This window comes from Pleurodeles waltl, chromosome 9 (assembly GCF_031143425.1).
Source record: "Pleurodeles waltl isolate 20211129_DDA chromosome 9, aPleWal1.hap1.20221129, whole genome shotgun sequence".
NCBI lineage: Eukaryota > Metazoa > Chordata > Amphibia > Caudata > Salamandridae > Pleurodeles > Pleurodeles waltl.
Window position 1 is genome coordinate 998,167,972 of NC_090448.1, and position 18,779 is coordinate 998,186,750.

General features: G+C 43.6%; 1 protein-coding gene across 2 annotated transcripts in view; it reads right to left on the reverse strand.

Moving 5' to 3' along the window:
• SPINT1 (serine peptidase inhibitor, Kunitz type 1) overlaps positions 1 to 18,779 on the reverse strand; it is a 203,149-nt gene that overhangs the window by 34,308 nt on the left and 150,062 nt on the right. For both annotated transcript variants that reach the window (XM_069208561.1, XM_069208562.1), the window contains exon 7: positions 6,292 to 6,342. In XM_069208561.1, the coding sequence (XP_069064662.1) occupies positions 6,292 to 6,342 (51 nt within the window). The remainder of the gene's footprint in view (positions 1 to 6,291; positions 6,343 to 18,779) is intronic.

Here is an 18,779-nt window from a genome sequence, read left to right on the forward strand (position 1 = left end):
GAAAGCCCTTGAACAGTGGCTGTAATATGCCCAATATCCAAGAATGGCCTCTTCTTCTATCACAGGTTATGTGTACATTCAATATCTGTATCAAAATGTGGTACACCCAATCTATACATTAGGTTGTAGATACTGATTGACAGGTGTAACATTATGTTGGTCAGACTTTTGTCATAATTTCCACTTGATTAATAAATTAATTGGGTATAATCTCAAACACAGAAGGCTAAAAAGTTGAACACATCACCAGCCTGAATGCAAAACTGCAATCATAGGGGAAAATATGTCCTGTTGTGCTGCATCAGATCTCCAACCTCAATGTGAGAGCTCAGAGCGTGGTTTTGAGCAGGGAGTGAGAGGGCTGCCAAAGGTAAGGGTGGGTGGCAACAAGCCTGGTATACTTTTTTTTTTTTACATTGTAGGGTGGCAGGCTCTTAAATATAGATGGTGGTAGGGTGGACTGCAGGCAGTCAATTTCTATTTATAATGTATGCATTTGGGTAGGTAGATAAATGTGGAGAGGGTAGATGTTTTTAGAGGGTGGTGGGGTGGGTAGCAGGAGGCCAGGTCTGCGCTGGGTCTCTCAAAATTCAGGATTTAAAACTTACCACAGTGGATGGAATTGCTTTTACTAATAAGAATGTATTTCAACCTAAATGATCCCATTTTAGCAACATTAGGATTAAAGAGTGGGCAAAAATAAACATGTTTGAATCTATACCTTGAGCTTGAATGCAGCTTTTTGAGGACAGCTCATGGGTCAGTGTGCTATATTAGGATTGTAACTTACAAAATGCAAGTACCAAAAAGACTCTATGACGATGTAACCCAGAGAGCTATCCACAAAAAATACAGTTATGTTATTTGCATTGTACACATTCTTTGCAGCAGGCATTTGAACCCACTGCATTACTTTACGATGAGTCAAAACTCCCGCTAGACAAATCTCTACTCTCTTTCCAGCACAAACTTTATTCACCAGTGTTGTCCTGACATTTTTTTGTTGTCTGAAAACTTTTGGACACCAATGGAACTCTTCAGCAGGTGTGGTTAAATGCATAGTTATTGGTTAAGGGGGTGCTTCCCCCCATCACCACCCCTACCCCAAGCTCAGCACCAGGGGTAGCTGCACCAGTTGCACTGCCCTAAAGACGGCCCTGCCCACTACTCCTCTGTCCCGACATAGACATTAAAGGGACAGGCTGATAAATTAGGAGGATGATGAGCAGGGACATACATAAAACATAAAACTATAGAAAGGTTACAGTGAATAAAGGGGTTTGGGTTTCATCTGTCACTCAGAACAGAGAGTATTCCAGGCCAACAGGAGCTTAATAGGACAAAATGGTGTGAGTGACCTCTGCCCCACTGGCAGATGGATAGACTCCCCCACTACCCAAACAGCCTTTCTCCTCTCTGGAGTAGGGAACAGTAGGGTATCCCCACCTAGCCCTCAAGGGCAGGGGTATTAACCATTAAACATCAGACAGTATACCAATATGGAGGGGGAGCACCCCTTGCACGAGAATTGAATAAGCACCAGCCTAACCAGCTTTCTCGCCCTGGTACCTGTACCCATGGCTGATCGGTGAGGTTTGCCCCCATATGTTCCTAGACTAGACATTAGGGAGTACACCAATGGAGCTATTGACTATTTCAGAATGGTAGACCCCTTCCAGCCACAGCTGCCTAATGTTCTATTCCTACCCTGAAGCAACAGGCAGGATGTTCCTCTACCCACATTCGCCTACTAGATTCCAGGAAGTATACCAACAGTACAGCACTTTCTCTGGTACAGAGGTGAACTGCTCTTCCATCCATGAACTAACTAACCTTTCGCCGACACTGGACACCACAAACTGTGAAAATGGGAGAACGATCCCTCACAGAGGAGAGTCCCTCCAACACCTACACTCTAAATAGCTTGTATCCTGCTCTGAAGGGAATCAGAACAGGGGCACACCTTGAAATATATAATTTGATTTATGTTCTGTGAAGAACATCCAGTTAACATTCACAAGCTATTTCCAAGGCGACCACATAGATATGTCACTTTATTGTCAATTAGTTTCAACTACACTTCAAAATATAGACATAATTTGAGGCAAAGGTGGTGCAGAAGGGATTGACAGGTGCTTGAAACAATTTTAAAAAATGAATATAGTAGAAAAACGCTGCAGTAGAATCCAGCCGGAGGAAAGGGGAACTCTAGGTGTCAGAAGACAGAATAAGACAGGTGGAGGTGATCTGAAGGGGACACTAGTTTTGGTGGTTGGGCTTTGAGGGCAGGATAGGAATGGAAGCACTATGAACAATGAATAAAGCGATGTCCATCAAAGTGCTGCAATGTATAGCAATAACCATGATGCTCTGGTGCCACAAGCTATGGAGGCATGTTTTGTGGAGTGCTTAGTTCCCTTGCAGGAGAATAAAAGTAGCAGTACTGCCATTGTAGCCCTTAGGGAAGCAGAGTGAGACGTTCTATGTGCAACAAGTAAGCTAAGAACTAAGTTCAGTGCTTACTGTGGCACAAGACCCAAGCTGCACCTCACTGAAGAGGCCCAAAATGGCCAAAACCGTCTGTGTTTGCTTGGGTGACAATCCATAGAAGATACAGCTTGGCAGTCTGGGCTGGACTGTTGCTGTGGGAAGCAGAACCAATCTGATTTACATACGGCTGGTCTGCAGTGACACAGTGGGCAAAAAATTGCTGGATTGAAAGATGATCCCAAGTAACTACAAGCTGCTCAGACTAATTCATGCATTCCACCCATTTTCATTTCATTACCAAGATGACTGACCTAGCAGATTAGAATGACCTGTGTGGTACAACCTGAAGAATTTGGTCTGTCTCAGAAACACCAGATCGCACAAGGCAGTTTCACTGGAGCGATTAATCCTAACACGTCGATCTAGGGAAGTCCCTTTCCCTCCAACCAAAAAGTAGGGCGAACCTGCTTCTTTTCTGATACACTGTACACTGTATCTCTATCTGCCAGAGAGTTCTTCAGAAAAACTCAACCCAACTCCCTGGACTAAGAATCTAGGGAGATTTGCTGAAATCGAGTAAACTGGAGTTATATCTCTAACGTAAGCAGTCCAATGATGCAGTCATTTGATCCCACAATGGAATAATCAAAGGCCCACCACTGCCGGACGTGGGTGCCACTCTGTCCAGTGGGTAACCCGAAACCCCCAAAATGTGGTTGTGACCGTGATACATGTCTCCCTGTGCACCAAGAGACATCAAGAGTTAACTTCTACCCTTTCTCTGCATTTTTCTTTCACTGTTCCAAATAGTTGAGTCCAGTGGCTACTCGAATCACAGACTCCAGTGACAGTGCCCAAGCCCTAGTGAACTGACATTGGGTGATTCACCTACACCAGATAATACTAAGGCACCCAAAGTTGGTTATTTTGTTCCCAAAGAGAAGGGTGGGCATTTTATTCCTTTAGTAGAGGGCTGCCTGGGTCAGATTTGCGTTTTTATATCTGGTGCACCAAAACATTCCCAGGCAAAGAGTGAAACCTCATCACAAGTCACTGCTGATGAAATCCCCAAACCGTAAATGTATCCTTTGAAGTGTATCTCAAATTAAAGTAGTCAATTTTGTCTTTAGTAGTACTGTAAAATCCTGGGCATCTGGAACAATTTCCACAAAGTAATATCTGCCCTAGGAAGCATGGTGAACTGGATTCCTAACACCTGGAGGCTGCAATAGCATTTGGGGTTTTCTAGCATACTGAAGTTCTCTTTTTAAAAAAAGGATCAGACCGAACATTGACATGATTGACCATTACTATTGTGTGAAATTTAAGGCGAACCTTTCACTTCTAGACCCCATTAACCTGGAAGAGTCAAACTGCTAAGTAGGTATACATGGTCATTCAATACCCCAATGATAAACAACATCTGTTACAATTCATGCTAAATAAGCTCTCATAAGAACGGACTGCTCTGGCACTCCAGATAAAGTCCTTACATTGAGGTTCTTATAAGCACAATTGATTTATTCTCAGTAAAGGTAATCAATGGACAATTCACCTTACCTGTTTGTTTTAAGTAGCCCACACCCGGCCCTATCCCACCCAAACTTAGGCCATGTGACGTGTAATCTAAGCAGAAGATTTGGTGTACGACCAAGTCCTGTGCTCCTGCCTGTTCCACCAAAACAGCTTCACATTTTAAAGGCAAGTATCCAGATTTACATATCCAAGGAGGGGAAACCATAAATTGCATCAGAAAAAGTGTGGACTTAAAAAAGAAAGTTTGGGGGTGTGTGGGAGTATCTGCCCTTTGCCATATCGCACATACTACCATGGGTGTGGGTACGTGTCCATTACCCCAAAAGGTGTGCCCAGAAACCTTTTTCAAGGCTACAGTCTTTGATGCTTCGCATCTTGTAAGTGCATTTGCAACAACATGTTTCAGTGGTGGTCAGCCAATCAAGTAATCAGCATTTATGGACATTTTCCTATTTCCAGAGAGAAGCATTTAGTTTTCAATTTCTGACAACCACAGACTTGACAAATCCACCACGCAGGCCACACGTCACAGCATCTTCCTTTTTTGCTCATGAAAACCTGTCCAGCGATTCTTGCTGTACATTTAACACTGTTTCCTCAAAATTAATATAAAGATTTAACCACTTGGAGCCAGTCAATGTGTATGATTCAAACCTTAGGATTGTTTTGTGAAGACTCAAACAGTGCCAAACGTATTAGATATTCAAATAAAAATGCCATGAAGGAGGCCGGTGGGGAGTGCAGTGGTGGGAGGTGTTTCTCAATAAGTAGTGAGATGGAACCAACAGAGTCATGATTGCAGCTCTGTCATACACACACTCTATATGGGAGGAATGACTGAGAAGGATGAATGAAAAGAAGCCATGGGTTAGCAGTAGTTATGTTTTTGAATTCATTACTTCTTTGTGCTGATATGTTCATGCAGGTAATCACAGTTTAGGCTTGAGGCTGTGAAACTATATACAACTAGTTTGAAGATATTTACATTTTCAAGCAAAAATAATTTTTCTGTACAGAACCATAATTGTTTATATACGAGGGGAAATTAATGATGTTTTAACAAAGTGATTAGTGCAGATATAATACATAACTGTTGAAGTCAACATATACTGAACATGTTCAAATAAAATGAATTTACCAAATCACTGATTGATTAGGAACTGGTCCAATTTGTGATGGGATCAGACTTACCAACTTCAGAAACATTCTCACCATTTGAGAAAGAGTTGGATATTTGAGATCTTCACTGCCACAAGGGACAATGGACAGGTCACAATCTTATGAGGATTGTGGGGTTTTATGCCTGCCCCTTCCAAACAAAGATGTTTTCTGAAGCTGCTTCTCCTATCTAAGGGAGGCTTCAAAATCCATACTTTATTTCTGAAGTGCACCCTATTTTGTGTAGTCATTTGCAGCTCACCATATAATATTGGCACTTCCCTCTGTAATTGTGTGAAGTGTGTCGATATCGTGTGATACAGGATGACATCTTCTGAGCCGACAGTTCTGTCGGATGTACAGACCACCTTAATTCTACAAGAGGCAGATGAGTTTCTTTAAGTCTGTCTTGTAGGAGCTAGATCAATTAATTTCCAATGTATTGCTATGCAAAATACTTTTCTTGCAATATATTTTTATTTGACCTCTATTGGTCAATAAGGCAAAATTATAAAATGACTTGTTTCTTATTTTATTACTCTCTCTATATTTTTATAGGCCTGTCTGCCTCCTACTCTACAGGAGAAAAGGCATGAATAAGGTGGATAGGCTACTAAATGCATTTCAATTAAAAATGCCTTGTAGAATTCACCTTAAATTGCCAGCCTGAAAGCGGAATATTCAAATTAAGTAAATCTATGGAAAAGCTAAATCTCCAAATAAAATGTTCCTATTCTTTACAATTATTCAACACAGCCAAGAAAAACAATTAGATGGTCGTCAGACATGAAAATAAAGCATAATTGTGAAGAGAAAGATTCAATTGGATGTTTAGTATATGGCATCAAAAGTCAGAATACTGCAGAACTACCCTAGAAGGGGGAGGTATAGCATAGTGACTTAATAGACAACAGATTGCGTTGCATCATGTACTACACCACATAAAGCTGGCTATTAACTGTCTCTTGGAAAGACAATGTGCTAATTTCAAGTAGAAATACAATTACAACAATTGTCTTAGATACATCAGGTCACAATTATTAACTCAATGGTTTTTTCTTAACAGAATTATAATTTCATATTGCTCTAGAGAGGTTTTAAACTTACCTTTATCTGTCTCAATGTCAAGAGACTGTAGCTTTACAAATCCTTTATCGACTGCAACAATAAAATAAGTAGATATGTAAGAAATATAATTAGATAAAGAAGAAAACCTTGTGAATAATATTTTTTGTTTTTTTTTAAACTGTCATCGGCTGTTAAACGGTAATTCTATTCATGATGAGCACGAAGTAAGCATGCACTACGTTCTAAACCCTTTCTTACATGATAAACATTATGAAACTATTTTTTTTTTATGAAGTCAATTCACCATTCACCAACAATAGTTACGTGTCCACGAAGTGTGATGATCAAAGTGACTGCTTATGCAGGGCTCGAAAAATCATAAAAATGTTACTAGACCTGCAGGTTGAGTAAATTAAATAATCTACTCGGCTTAACTGTAATGTACTTGACTCGTAAACGGGTCTCAAATGGTGTGATCCTAGACAGATAGTTTACAGAGTCGCCTTTTTCTTAATTCTCACAAATGATTGACCCTTCAAATATTAAAGCTCAGCATTTTCTGAAGTACAAAAAAAAAGCTCTTTTGTTTGATTAAGTTGACTAGAACTTTCTGCATGCATCACAAGAATCTAGCCCACATAGCCTAGGACTTCTTTTAGTTTACTAACAGCATTGCCATCAGGGCAGAAGTGTTTCTCAGTTTGTTTAAACACTCAATTTTAATAAATATATTACTAAACCATGATGTGGTAACATATTGTCATCTACACACAATAACTTTCAAAGACGTGTCCAAAAACCTCTCAATTAACTTGCAGCTTTATTGATAAAACTATATAGTGTAACAACAATATGAGAAAATTGGGTTTCAGAAAACATATCCTTTGCACAGCAACATGTAAACTATTCTGATATGTTCTCATCCTATTAAAATATTATTTCATCACACAGAAATATATAAAAAGGGCTTTCACAACTACTGAAATATATTTTGAAATGTTTGCACAGTTGAATTAGTCATTTAAATGTTGTGTGTTAGGAAAAACCTGACACCCTATTTCCTTTTACTTTACATTCTAGGCAGCAGATGACACAGTTCACCTTACAAAGTCCTGGACACTTTTTTTGTATGGCACCAGTGTTCTAATACTACACCATAAATAATTTGAGAGATTTTTAAATGTCCTTCTATTTACTATCACTTTTGGAAGTGCAAAACCACAGCTGCAGAGAAGTGCTGCCTGTCTCAGATCTTCCCATGCCTAATTATATCTAGGGCCAGTCCCTTCAGCACTCTCCTTCATTTGTGCTCTTGCTGCCATCCATTCATGGTATGGGATTAGATTACCGGCCCACTGTGCCCCACTACATGATCAATTAGAGGGGTGGGGAAGGAAAACTTATTTCACCAGGGCTATAGAAGACCATGTGGACTTGAGGTTCCCATGGGGAGCTGCCAAAGTCATTTTGCTTACTGATTCTTTTGACTTATGGTGACTAAAGATCAAACAAAATTATGATTATTTATGATATTTAGGAGGAGAAAACTTGACGCTTAAGACTATATTTTACCTATAAGCACTCTAGCCACTAAAGGCTTGAGCCAGAAGTCTGAGGTACCCTGGAACTTTCAGGCCAAAAACAAGACAAGCTTTGATCGTGGCTCATGCCTCTACAGCTGGATTGGCAATTTTACACACCGGAAGGAGTGGAAGCCGGTTTCTTAAACTGAACATTGCAGTAATTCTCCAGCACCCTTGGCGTTGTCCTTGATGTTGATACATGTCAAATGCCAAGGCTACCATGAACCACACTGTTAATACCATCTGAAGGATCATCAGAAAACTGGTCTACATCACGGAGCCATTCTTTGAGGATGCATCTTCTGACATAAGTGCTATGAAGAAAGGACAAGTGAAAGAGGACCTTCACAGGTTCTACTTTCCAGGCACTTTGGCCACTGCCCTCTAAGTTCCCACAAGCTTGGCTCCATTTTATACATCTTCCGTTGACGCCTGGAACTCCTAGGGATACGCCAGCTGCTACCTATTTACAGTTTACATGTCTGCACGTATCCATAAGCCTTAAACATTGGGCTTCACCAAAGAGGACAATGAAGGCACATCTTTTTCTTTAAAGAGAAATGCTTGGCCTGCACCACAACTGAGCTGCCACCGAACTTTATTCTCGTACTCTGCTTACTTAAGATCATCATACTAGCAATTTGGTTCTCCACTGCTCCTCAGAACTCCATCCAAATAATGTAGGAGGCAATTATGCAAACTTTGTGACAATGTCGCACAACTTCTACTGCAGAGAAGAGTTCTCAATTATCTCAACCAGTCCAACTTCATTCTTTGTAGTCTGTGATGTGGAGCCCTGTTGAACAATTAAATTCAGGACTACAAGTTCCAGAATGCAAAAAGTAATCCTGTAAAGGGTGACGTACTGGGCCTAGAAACTTGTAGGCTGTACCATGGCAATCCTCACAGAGCTCCCATATGCACACAGGTGGCTGGCAAGTGCTATGCACATGGTTATACCTGGTGACATGCTCTTGCTTCAGGGTATTCACTGTAGAGTATGTACATGAATTTCTTTCCACAGCAAGTTGTACTTCCCACGTCTGGTGAGCTGTGACCCATGAAAATTCTCTGTGGGTTACTTTGTTTTAGTAATTTTTTTATTTGCCGTCATTCACATGTTGAACACCTTCTGAAAATGTTCTGTTTTTGTGAAGAAAGGGGAAGCGAGAGATACTAAGGAAATAAATTGCAAGGCCTTCTCTTACCTTAACACTGAGCTTTTTTAACATACGTAGGGTATTAATGTGGAGGCTCATGAAGATACAACTGAATACAAAACACTGCCATGTGCTGATAAATGTGAGACACATGAAGATATCCATCCAAAGCATAAATTGACAGTGCATAACAAAAGAAATCGGGGCTCAAATCCCAGGCCCCTCCCTTGAACAAACTATGAGGTCTTAGACGTTTCACAGTGTCTCGTTTTTCTTGAGCAATCCATCTCAGAGCACTTCGAAGAAGTTAAATTCAAAGTGTGCTCTATAAAAAATGCTCCTCATATATGGTTTCATATGCCAGAATACTGCTTCACATTTTACAAGATTGGCTATATATACACACAGTGCATTATTAATACGAGAGCTTGCCCACCCTTATTTTTCAAATGCTCTTAATACATATCAGTCTCAGAAGATAGCCATGGCTTGTATTGCTACTCCATGGAATGGTTGTCATTCAGACACCAAGGCTTTAAATCCACACTGGTTGATAATTCAAGGGAATGTAATGATATTAACATGAAATAGTCTCCTTACTCCCTTTGCGCGTAAGTATTTTTCTGACATTAAAAAAATATGTAGGTTGTGTTAAAGTAAATAACCAGATGACAACTAAGGGCCTCATTATGACCCTGGCGGTACAGAACCGACAGGGTCAACGGGGGCGGGAGCACCGCCGACAGGCCGGCGGTGCTCCCTTGGGCATTCCGACCGCGGCGGTAACACCGCGGTCGGACCGGGAAAACTGGCGGTCTCCCGCCAGTTTCCCGCTGCCCAAACGAATCCTCCAAGGCGGCGCAGCATGCTGCGCCGCCTTGGGGATTCTGACACCCCCTACCGCCATCCTGTTCCTGGCGGTTCGCCCGCCAGGAACAGGATGGCGGTAGGGGGTGTCGCGGGGCCCCTGGGGGCCTCTGCAGTGCCCATGCCAATGGCATGGGCACTGCAGGGGCCCCCGTAAGAGGGCCCCGCTAGTATTTCACTGTCTGCATAGCAGACAGTGAAATACGCGACGGGTGCAGTAGCACCCGTCGCACCTTCCCACTCCGCCGGCTCGATTACGAGCCGGCTTCATCGTGGGAAGGTTGTTTTCCCCTGGGCTGGCGGGCGGCCTTTTGGCGACCGCCCGCCAGCCCAGGGGAAAACTTGGAATACCCTCCGTGGTCTCTGGACCGCGGAGCGGTATTTTGGAGGGGGGGGAAGTCTGGCGGGCGGCGTCCGCCCCCCGCCAGACTTAGAATGAGGGCCAAAGTTTCTTAAAAAATAGCGTGCTAATTTAGTACGTGACATATTTTGACAGAAGGCTTTCTCCTTGATGAATGAATTGCACAATGTATAAACTGGAATCCGTGGTTCAAATGATTTTCACTATTCGGTCCTGCTCAAATCATTTTATTTCACAATGCCTTGTTTTGATGGACTGCCATATCTGAAAGCATCATGAAGAGATTCAGTTTAGTATGTGCACTTTATAAAAGCCTCAGTTGTGTATGGTTTAAAATACAATAATGTTGCTCCTCATACAATACAAATATTGGTTACTTTGCTAATTAACTACTGAAATTTCTCTATTCACTCAGGGCATAATCATCAGGGCATTTGGGCTAACAAGTCTTTTCTTATTTATAATAATTTTTTTTGTAGGCTTTCAGTCAATATTTGAGCAACAAAATAATTATGACAACTGGGGTGCGACAAATACTGGGACACTGTTCACATCGATATCTAAGAAAAGATAGATTTTGGGTGAGCTAACAATTTTTGGCGTGCCTTGAAACGGCACAGTGTGTTGCAGGTGGTATTAGTAAAAAGTGGAAGATACAACATTAGAAACATAGCAGCTCAAACTCTGGAAGCACTATACCTAAGTGCTTCCACAAAGGACCTCAGCTCTTCTGTTTGCAAGGACATCCCCGTATCTTATAGACAGGGGCTTTAATCAGTGACACCTTGTCCATGCCTCTGAACCCTTCCTGCAGTTGTCAGTGCTGGGGAATTGTTTTTAGATTTATACTTGGAATTATCACTTTCAATATGAATACAGTAATGTGCTGCCAAGCACTAAAGTGAAACATAAGCATCCAAGATATGACCTCTTTTTGTATTCTGAACGTGTCATTTATGCAAAATCTTTTTATGACTCAGCTCCTAGTCTGAGAGCCCAGCCAGACCCCCTGGTTCGCCTCCGACTAAGAATGTGCTTGCTTAACCACTTCTAGCGGTTACTGATTTTTTTTTAGCTTGTCAAAAGGCTTTCTGAGCTGCCGCTGCTTATTAAGAAAAAACTAGGAAATTAATTTATGTATTTTTTTTTTTTTTATTTGTTAACAAACTAAGCACTTAAGTTCTTATGTACCAGTGGATGGGTAAAAGGGGTAGAGGTCAGTTATGCAGGCAGTGAGAAGAAGGTGCCAACACCCAAACAATCAGTGTAAAGGAGAGAGAATATCTAAATGAAATAAGCAAATAAAAGAATAAAAGAATATAAATAACAGTTGATATGAACCAGCGAAGGGCTAAGATAAAGCAAGAAAGAAATCTATGGCATCATGCCTCTTGTGAACTTAAGATAGCAGATATCGAAGGGTTACTGTATGTTTTCACAAGTTAAACATTTCTAAGCTAGGGAAGGCCTCAAGGTAGTCAAATCCTCTGTGTGGGCCAGGCGGCGGGACCTGTAAAGAGGAATGCTGAGGCAAGTTCCTGAACAGGTATCTTGAGCACACAGAATGGATTAAGAAAAACACATCTGGAATGACAACATGGACAGCCGATGAGTGTGCTAGCAACATGCCAGTGATGTATACGATAAAAACTATAAACAGTCTTCACTGTCAGACAGCCCACATGCAACTTCGATAGGGTCATTGGTATGACAACTGCAAACTTGGGTATGCAATGTTTACAATGTGGGGTTTACCACGATGGACGTTACAAGAATGCCTTTACAAGACAGTTAAGTACAATGAGGGCTGTTTTAAATATTCTACAATGCAGGCCTTTACAACGCAGGTAAGTATTTTTTAATGACGGGTGGGGGGTGGTCGGGCAAACATTTTCCCCGTTCAATATTCCATAGGAAATTGAGACACAGCTAAAGCCCAAATGGCTGAACAGGTTTACCCAAATTTAGCAGAAAGCTAGATCTTGGTCCAGGAAGAGGGCTTTTCGTGATTTGGGCTAAAAAATTATTTTCTTTCAAAGTTTGCTGCATATTTACAGGAGAATCCCTCAATCCCTCCTCAGCCCTCCCCAACCTGGGTGTGCAAGGCCCAGGTAGGTGACCCAATTAGATATTTAGTGAGGGGGTTACCTGCCCACTGTCCCAGAGCCTCTTGGATGCCCCAGGGACCCCATCACCAGGGCTAAATGCTAAAAAAATAAAAAAACAAAACCTATGAAAGTGTCCAAAACTGGAGAACTACAGTTCCAGGTAAGTAACTTATTTCTTACTCCAGTATTGGAACTTTCACATATTCACATGCTTGAATAGAGTATCAAGCAGTAAGTAACACATTTTCTGTACCACAAAATACTGTCTATGTCAATCATTATAAATAATGTCAGACAATTACATGTATAGCAATAAAATAATGCTGTAAACACAAATATATAAATATTCAAGAAAGGTAAGTAAATAACAACCAGAAAATGTGATTAAATCTGAAGCGGATGGAGGGAAACCAACAGCTCACCTTATCTGTACAAATGTGTAAGAACTGCTTGACCCACCGCGGCATCATGGAGCGATTCAGCATCCAGGCAGTAGTGCTTTGTGAAGGCGTGCGTTGTCCTCCACGTGGCTGCATGACAGATGTCTGGAAGGGACACTCCAGAGAACAGTGCACAAGAAGTGGACACTGCAAGTGTAGAAATGTGCACGAACTTTACTGTCCAGCGGTCAACCAGCTTTTTGGTGTCAAAAGGCTATGGCACTAGAAATCCATCTGGAGATGGTTTGTTTAGAAACACAAAGCCCTCTCCTGGGCGCACTAAATGCCACGAACAGCTGACTGGATCTTCTGATTGAGGATGTGCGCTGCAAATAAAATTTAAGGCATTGCTTGACGTCCAAAGAATGCAGCAATCTTTCTGCCCCAGCCTGGGGCCGTGGAAAGAAAGTCCTTAGGACCACTGCCTCATTCATGTGGAGATCAGTTGGCACCTTTGGGATGAACTTCGGGTTAGTCCGTAGGATGACTGTGTCATCTGTAAACCTCAAGAAAGGCTCTTGGATGGTAAAGGCTTGAATCTCGCTTACTCTGCGAGCTGATGTCAACGCTAAGAGGAGCGCTACCTTCCAGGTAAGATACTTAATGTCTGATTTATGAATAGGTTTGAATGGCTCCTTCATCAACTGAGTTAGGACTGTATTCAGTTGCCAAGATGGAGGAGGTCGTTTGGCTGAAGGAAAGGATCGGAATAAGCCCTTCATAAACCGCTTTATCAGCCGATGAGACCAGAGAGACGGTCCTTTGGATGGTCATCTATATCTGGAGCTAGCAGCTAAGTGGACCTTAATGGGAGCACGGACAAGACCAGACTTCGCCAGTTGGAGAGGTACGTTAAAACCTGTTCTGGAGCAGATGTAAGCGGATGAACACCATTTGCAGAACACCATAAACAAAACCGCTTCCATTTTAATGTATATGTCTTATTGGTGCTATCTGCGCGAGCTTTGGCTAAAACTGTTTGACAGTTCATGGGAATGTTTAGATGGCCGAATTAATTGAACTCAGGAGCCATGCACATAACCTGAGATGCTTGGGATCCGGATGCCTCACTTGGCCCTGGCTGATGGTGAGCAGGTCCGGAATGGGTGCTAACTTGACGGGAGGACATGAGGATAGCAACAGAAGCTCCGTGTACCACGGTTGACGTGGCCAAGCTGGAGCAATTCAAATTATCTGGCAGGGCTCCGATTTGACCTTGCTGATGACCCGAAGAAGAAGGGGTATCGGAGGCAAGGCGTAAGCATAAATGCCTGACCATGCTATCGAAAGGGCATTTCCCCAAGACCCTGGCTGGGGTTGCCAGCTTGCATAAAACCGGCATTTGCGTTCAGAGGCGTCGCAAAGAGGTCCAGGTTCGGTGTCCCCCACCTGCGGAAGACTGCATCCAGCTTTGTTTGGTTCAGGTCCCACTCATGTGAAGATGTGCTTAGCCTGCTTAGAGTCTCTGCTGTGGTGTTGCTGACTCCCGGGAGATGTTCTGCCAGTATGTGCACTGAATTCTGAATGCACAGGTCCAGATGAGCTGAGTTTCTGTGGAGAGTAAGCAAGACTGAGTTCCGCCTTGCTTGTTTACGTAGTGCATGGTGGTAGTATTGTCCGTCCGGACCAGCACTGACGAACCTCTGATTCTCGCTAGAAAAGCTTGTTGTGCAAGGTACACAGCTCTGAGTTCAAGGAGGGTGATGTGCAGCATTGCATGAGAATTGGGCCATCTGCCACGGACTTGCAGATCTTGGAGAAATGCTTCCCCATCCCTCCATCGAAGCATCGGTCGTGATGGTGAACGGAGGGGATTTGATTCAGGAACTCCAGACCAAATGAAATGTTTGCAGCTGTTGACCACCACTGGAGGGAGTGAACCATCATTGGCATTGCTTGAATGATGTCCCCGAAGGACCCTTGCGCCTGCTTCCACTGTTTGTCGAGCTTTTCTTGTAGAGGGTGCATTCGAAGACGACAGTGTGGAACTAGATTGATACAGGAGGACATCATCCCCAGTAATGATTTCAACCTCTGAACTGAAAGAGACTTTTTTCTTCGAACTGATTTTGCCAAGGTCAAAAGCTTGAGTTGGCTTTCTTCTGCAGGAAAGGCTTTTATAAGGGTTGTGTCCAATATAGCACCCAGAAACACAATCCTTCTGGTAGTTTGGAGCTGCGACTTGTCTCTGTTGAGAGTGAGACCTACTTGTTGGAAAAGACGTAATGTGGTCTTGAGGGAGTGACTTAGAGCATAGATATTCAGAGCCTTTAGTAACCAATCGTCCAGATATGGGAATACCTGGTGCTTGAAACGTTTCATATGCAGCCACTGGGGCTAAGCACTTTGTGAAAATCCGGGGGGCAAATTTGAGCCCGAAGGGTAGCACTCTGAACTGAAAGTGCTGGCCGGCTACCATGAATCTCAGAAATTTCCTGTGCTTGGGTGAATGGGAACGTGGACATATGCATCCTGAAGATCTAGGGAAGCCATGAGGTCGCCTCTGTTGAGAAGCTGTAGTACATCCTTCAAAGTTACCATTCGAAAGGATTGTTTTTTGAGATATTTGTTGAGCTGCCTCAGATCCAGGATGGGTCTCCACAGATGGGACTTCTTTCTGATGAGGAAGAATCGAGAGTAAAAACCTCTTCCTTGCGGCGAAGAGGGTACAATCTCTATCGCCCCTTTGGACAACATGTGCGCTTTCGCTGGGAGGAGAAGATGCAGATGTTGTTGGCGCTCCCGGGAAGGTGGAGTTTCGGGAGGCCTGGAAGTGAATTCTAGTAGATGGCCATGAGTTATGATGTCCAGAACCCACTTGTCGCTTGTAATCTGATTCCAGCGACATAGGTGACGAGACAAGGAGGGAGGGGTAGCCAGCCCCTGGAGGCTGTCATTGCCTATGCGAGGCATCCTTGGACTGTCTTCCCGATCTTCCTCTAGGAGATGGTCTGCTGTATGCTGCCGCCGGATGGTACTGGGGTGTGGATGACTGATTCTGGGAAGAGTAGGGTGGATAGCGAAAGGACTGGTAGCCAGCTCAAAAAGAGGAGTGGCCTCTACCCCTGGCTCCTCGAAAGGGAGTACGCTTGTACTGCAGGGAACCCAACGACCTGGCAGTATCAGTATCAGACTTGATCGCCTGAAGGGCATCGTCGACATGCTTGCCGAACAGGTTTTAGCCATCGTACGAGAGATCCAGGATCTTTGTTTGAACATCCGGCCTGAAATTAGTGGCTTTGAGCCATCCCTGGCGCCTTAAGATGGCGGAACCAGCCAGAAGCCTAAATCTCGTGGCCGCAATCTCCAGTGCGCAGTCAATCACTTCTGCAGATGTTCGCTGACCCTCCGTAATGATCTTGTTTGCGTCCGACTTGTTGGTATCCGAAAGGTCCTCTAAAGAGTGGGAGATGTCAGACCACAGCTGCCTGTCGTATCTGCCCAGTAGTGCCAATGAATTTGCTGCACGGACCACAATTGCCAACATAAAAGAGAACCTCTTCCCAATATTGTCCAGGCACCTTCCATCCTTTCAGGAGGGGCTGATAAAGGCGCTGAAGGCTTCTTGGAGTGTCCCTGGGCAGCCTGGGAAACCGCAGAGTCTGGTTTAGGGTGACCCTTGCCTTATACTTTTTGTCCAGCTTTGGTAACACCGCTGGTACTGTCGCCGGGTTTTTCATAATTTTTAGCCCTTGACTCCAGACATGGTCAATGATTGGGATAGCCCTAACGGATTTTCTGTGCGGCTCTTTAAAATCATACAGAAAACAGTCCTGCTGCGTAGATGGCAATTGCAGCTCAAACCTCATTGCAGCTTTCTCTAAGAGGTTATGGAAAGAGCTAATATCCTCAGGAGGAGATTCGACTGACAGTGGCTCTGGAGAAGGGGGTGCCGGGAGCACATACTCATCCCATTCGCCCTGGTCAGATAAACGTAAACTTCGCACTTGTGTAGTGCTCTACTCACCCGTTAGGGTCTCAAGGCGCTGTACGCATACCACTGTGGAACCCCTCCTGGCTTTTCCCTGTGAGTCTACTCCTGGGCAACCCCCAGGGTGAAGCCAGGCATCCAAGCGCTATCAGGGCCGTTGTGGAGATTAAGAAAGGTATTTCCCAGAGTTACAGAGTGGGACCCATTAATTAGATTAGGCATGAGGCGAGAATTATCTGGTCCAAGGGAATGGAGCCCAAGACCAGCCGAAGCGGGAATTGAACCCTGGTCCCGGGCCAGATCTCTGCATCAGGGTCTGCCGCTCTAACCATTGTGCCACACTTCTCCACCTCTCCTTCCTCTGCCGCTTCATCAGAAGAGGCCTGGACCTGAGGACTCTGCGGAGCCTGAAGAGGAACTTGTGGCATCGTAGGAAAAGCTGGCAGAGGTGCCGGAGTAGCTGGAGCAGAAACTGCTGGCGTGGGATCTTTCCTCGGTTGAGGGTAGAAGCGTTCTCTGTAGCCGGCCAGCATAGCCTGGAGTTCGGACACCAGACCGGAGGGCAGAGATACTGTTCCCTGCTGTTGTGGAACTGGGTCGGAGTACTGTTGGCCATAATACAAATCGTCGTCCGAGTACTTCTGGCATTTCACGTGTAGCTGCGAAGGACTTCTAGCTACTCCAAACATTGTATCTTGATCTGAGCCCTCATCGTCATCTAAAAACCTAGATGGCAAGAGTCTTGAAACTTTGCTCGGGTATGTAACAGTGTCGCATGGGCTCTCATTATCCTAAATGAGACTACAGGATTTCTAGGCAACAGAATTGTTCACGGTGTGGGGGACTGAGTCTGACCCACCTGGAAGGACCTCTGTCACCCTAAACCCGCTTTTGCTCCGGCTAACTAGCAGTGCCTCATTTCTCCCACGGGTAAGAGATGATTGGGCAGCCGAGCGCATGACATCTTTGGAACTTCTCAGGGAAGTCGTGGTCACTCAGATCCAAGCCAGCTCTCTCATTTACAATATGATCTCATATACAAATGACAAAGGCAGTATAAGTTTTATATAATGTTTTAATAAAACGACTGCATTTTAGATATTAAGGCGTGAGCCGCAATAACCAGAACCATACAACACAGTAGGATTGAAATAGTCACGAGGAGAGTGAAACATAAGAACAACGCTATCATGGTGTTTAACAATTTCTACTCTCTCTCTTAGCTAGTTCTATTTCGAGCACAGCATGTTAAGCTTCTAACTTGCCTTTCTGAATCCCTGGGGAGACATCAGCCTTCATACCTGAGCAAAGGCCTGTGATCTGGTTCAGCATCTGCAACGAGGCAGTCAGTGTCTAGTTGTGGTTCCCTGGTCGGAATCTCCCTCTCGCGTGTATTGGGACAAGGCACAAAATGTCCCTGCACAGGAATTCCAAAGACTAAACTCCTACCACGTCTATCGGCAATGTACCAGACTGTATCCTTGACTGAAGCACAGAGTGAACAGGAATGTGTTATGGAGAACTCCAGTGCTGAAGTAGGCTAAACAGTGTGATATAAAAAATAAAACAAGACCGTAGAACTGGTTATTTGAAAAATAACAGTACGAAGCCGAATAAAAGCATTTAGAGCAAAGTACACAGAGGCTCTAAGCTGCGAGCAAAGGAATAAAATATATCCAGGGCAAAATGCACAAAGGCCTAAAGCCTGAAGCTAATGCGCAAAGGATATGTAAAACTGACCACACTACACCCTCCCCTTGTCGGTAGCAAGTGGTTCCAATAATATAAAAGTATGCCCTAGATATAAACAATACATCAAAATATACATTTCGACAAGGTCAGAGGACAAAAAAAGTCATAAATTTGGAAAGCATGTGACAGAATGGCCAAATTCAATATAATGTCAATTTTTGTGTTATTCACAAAAAATCCAATTGTCAGATAGAAGCCATGGAAAGCAGGAGTTCCTTCATTTCGATATATGTCAATATCGGAATATCCACGCTAAAAAGTATCATGGAGCAGGTGTGTTCCAAAGCCCCAGAACCAACCAGGGCGGCACCCCGTGCAGGGCCTA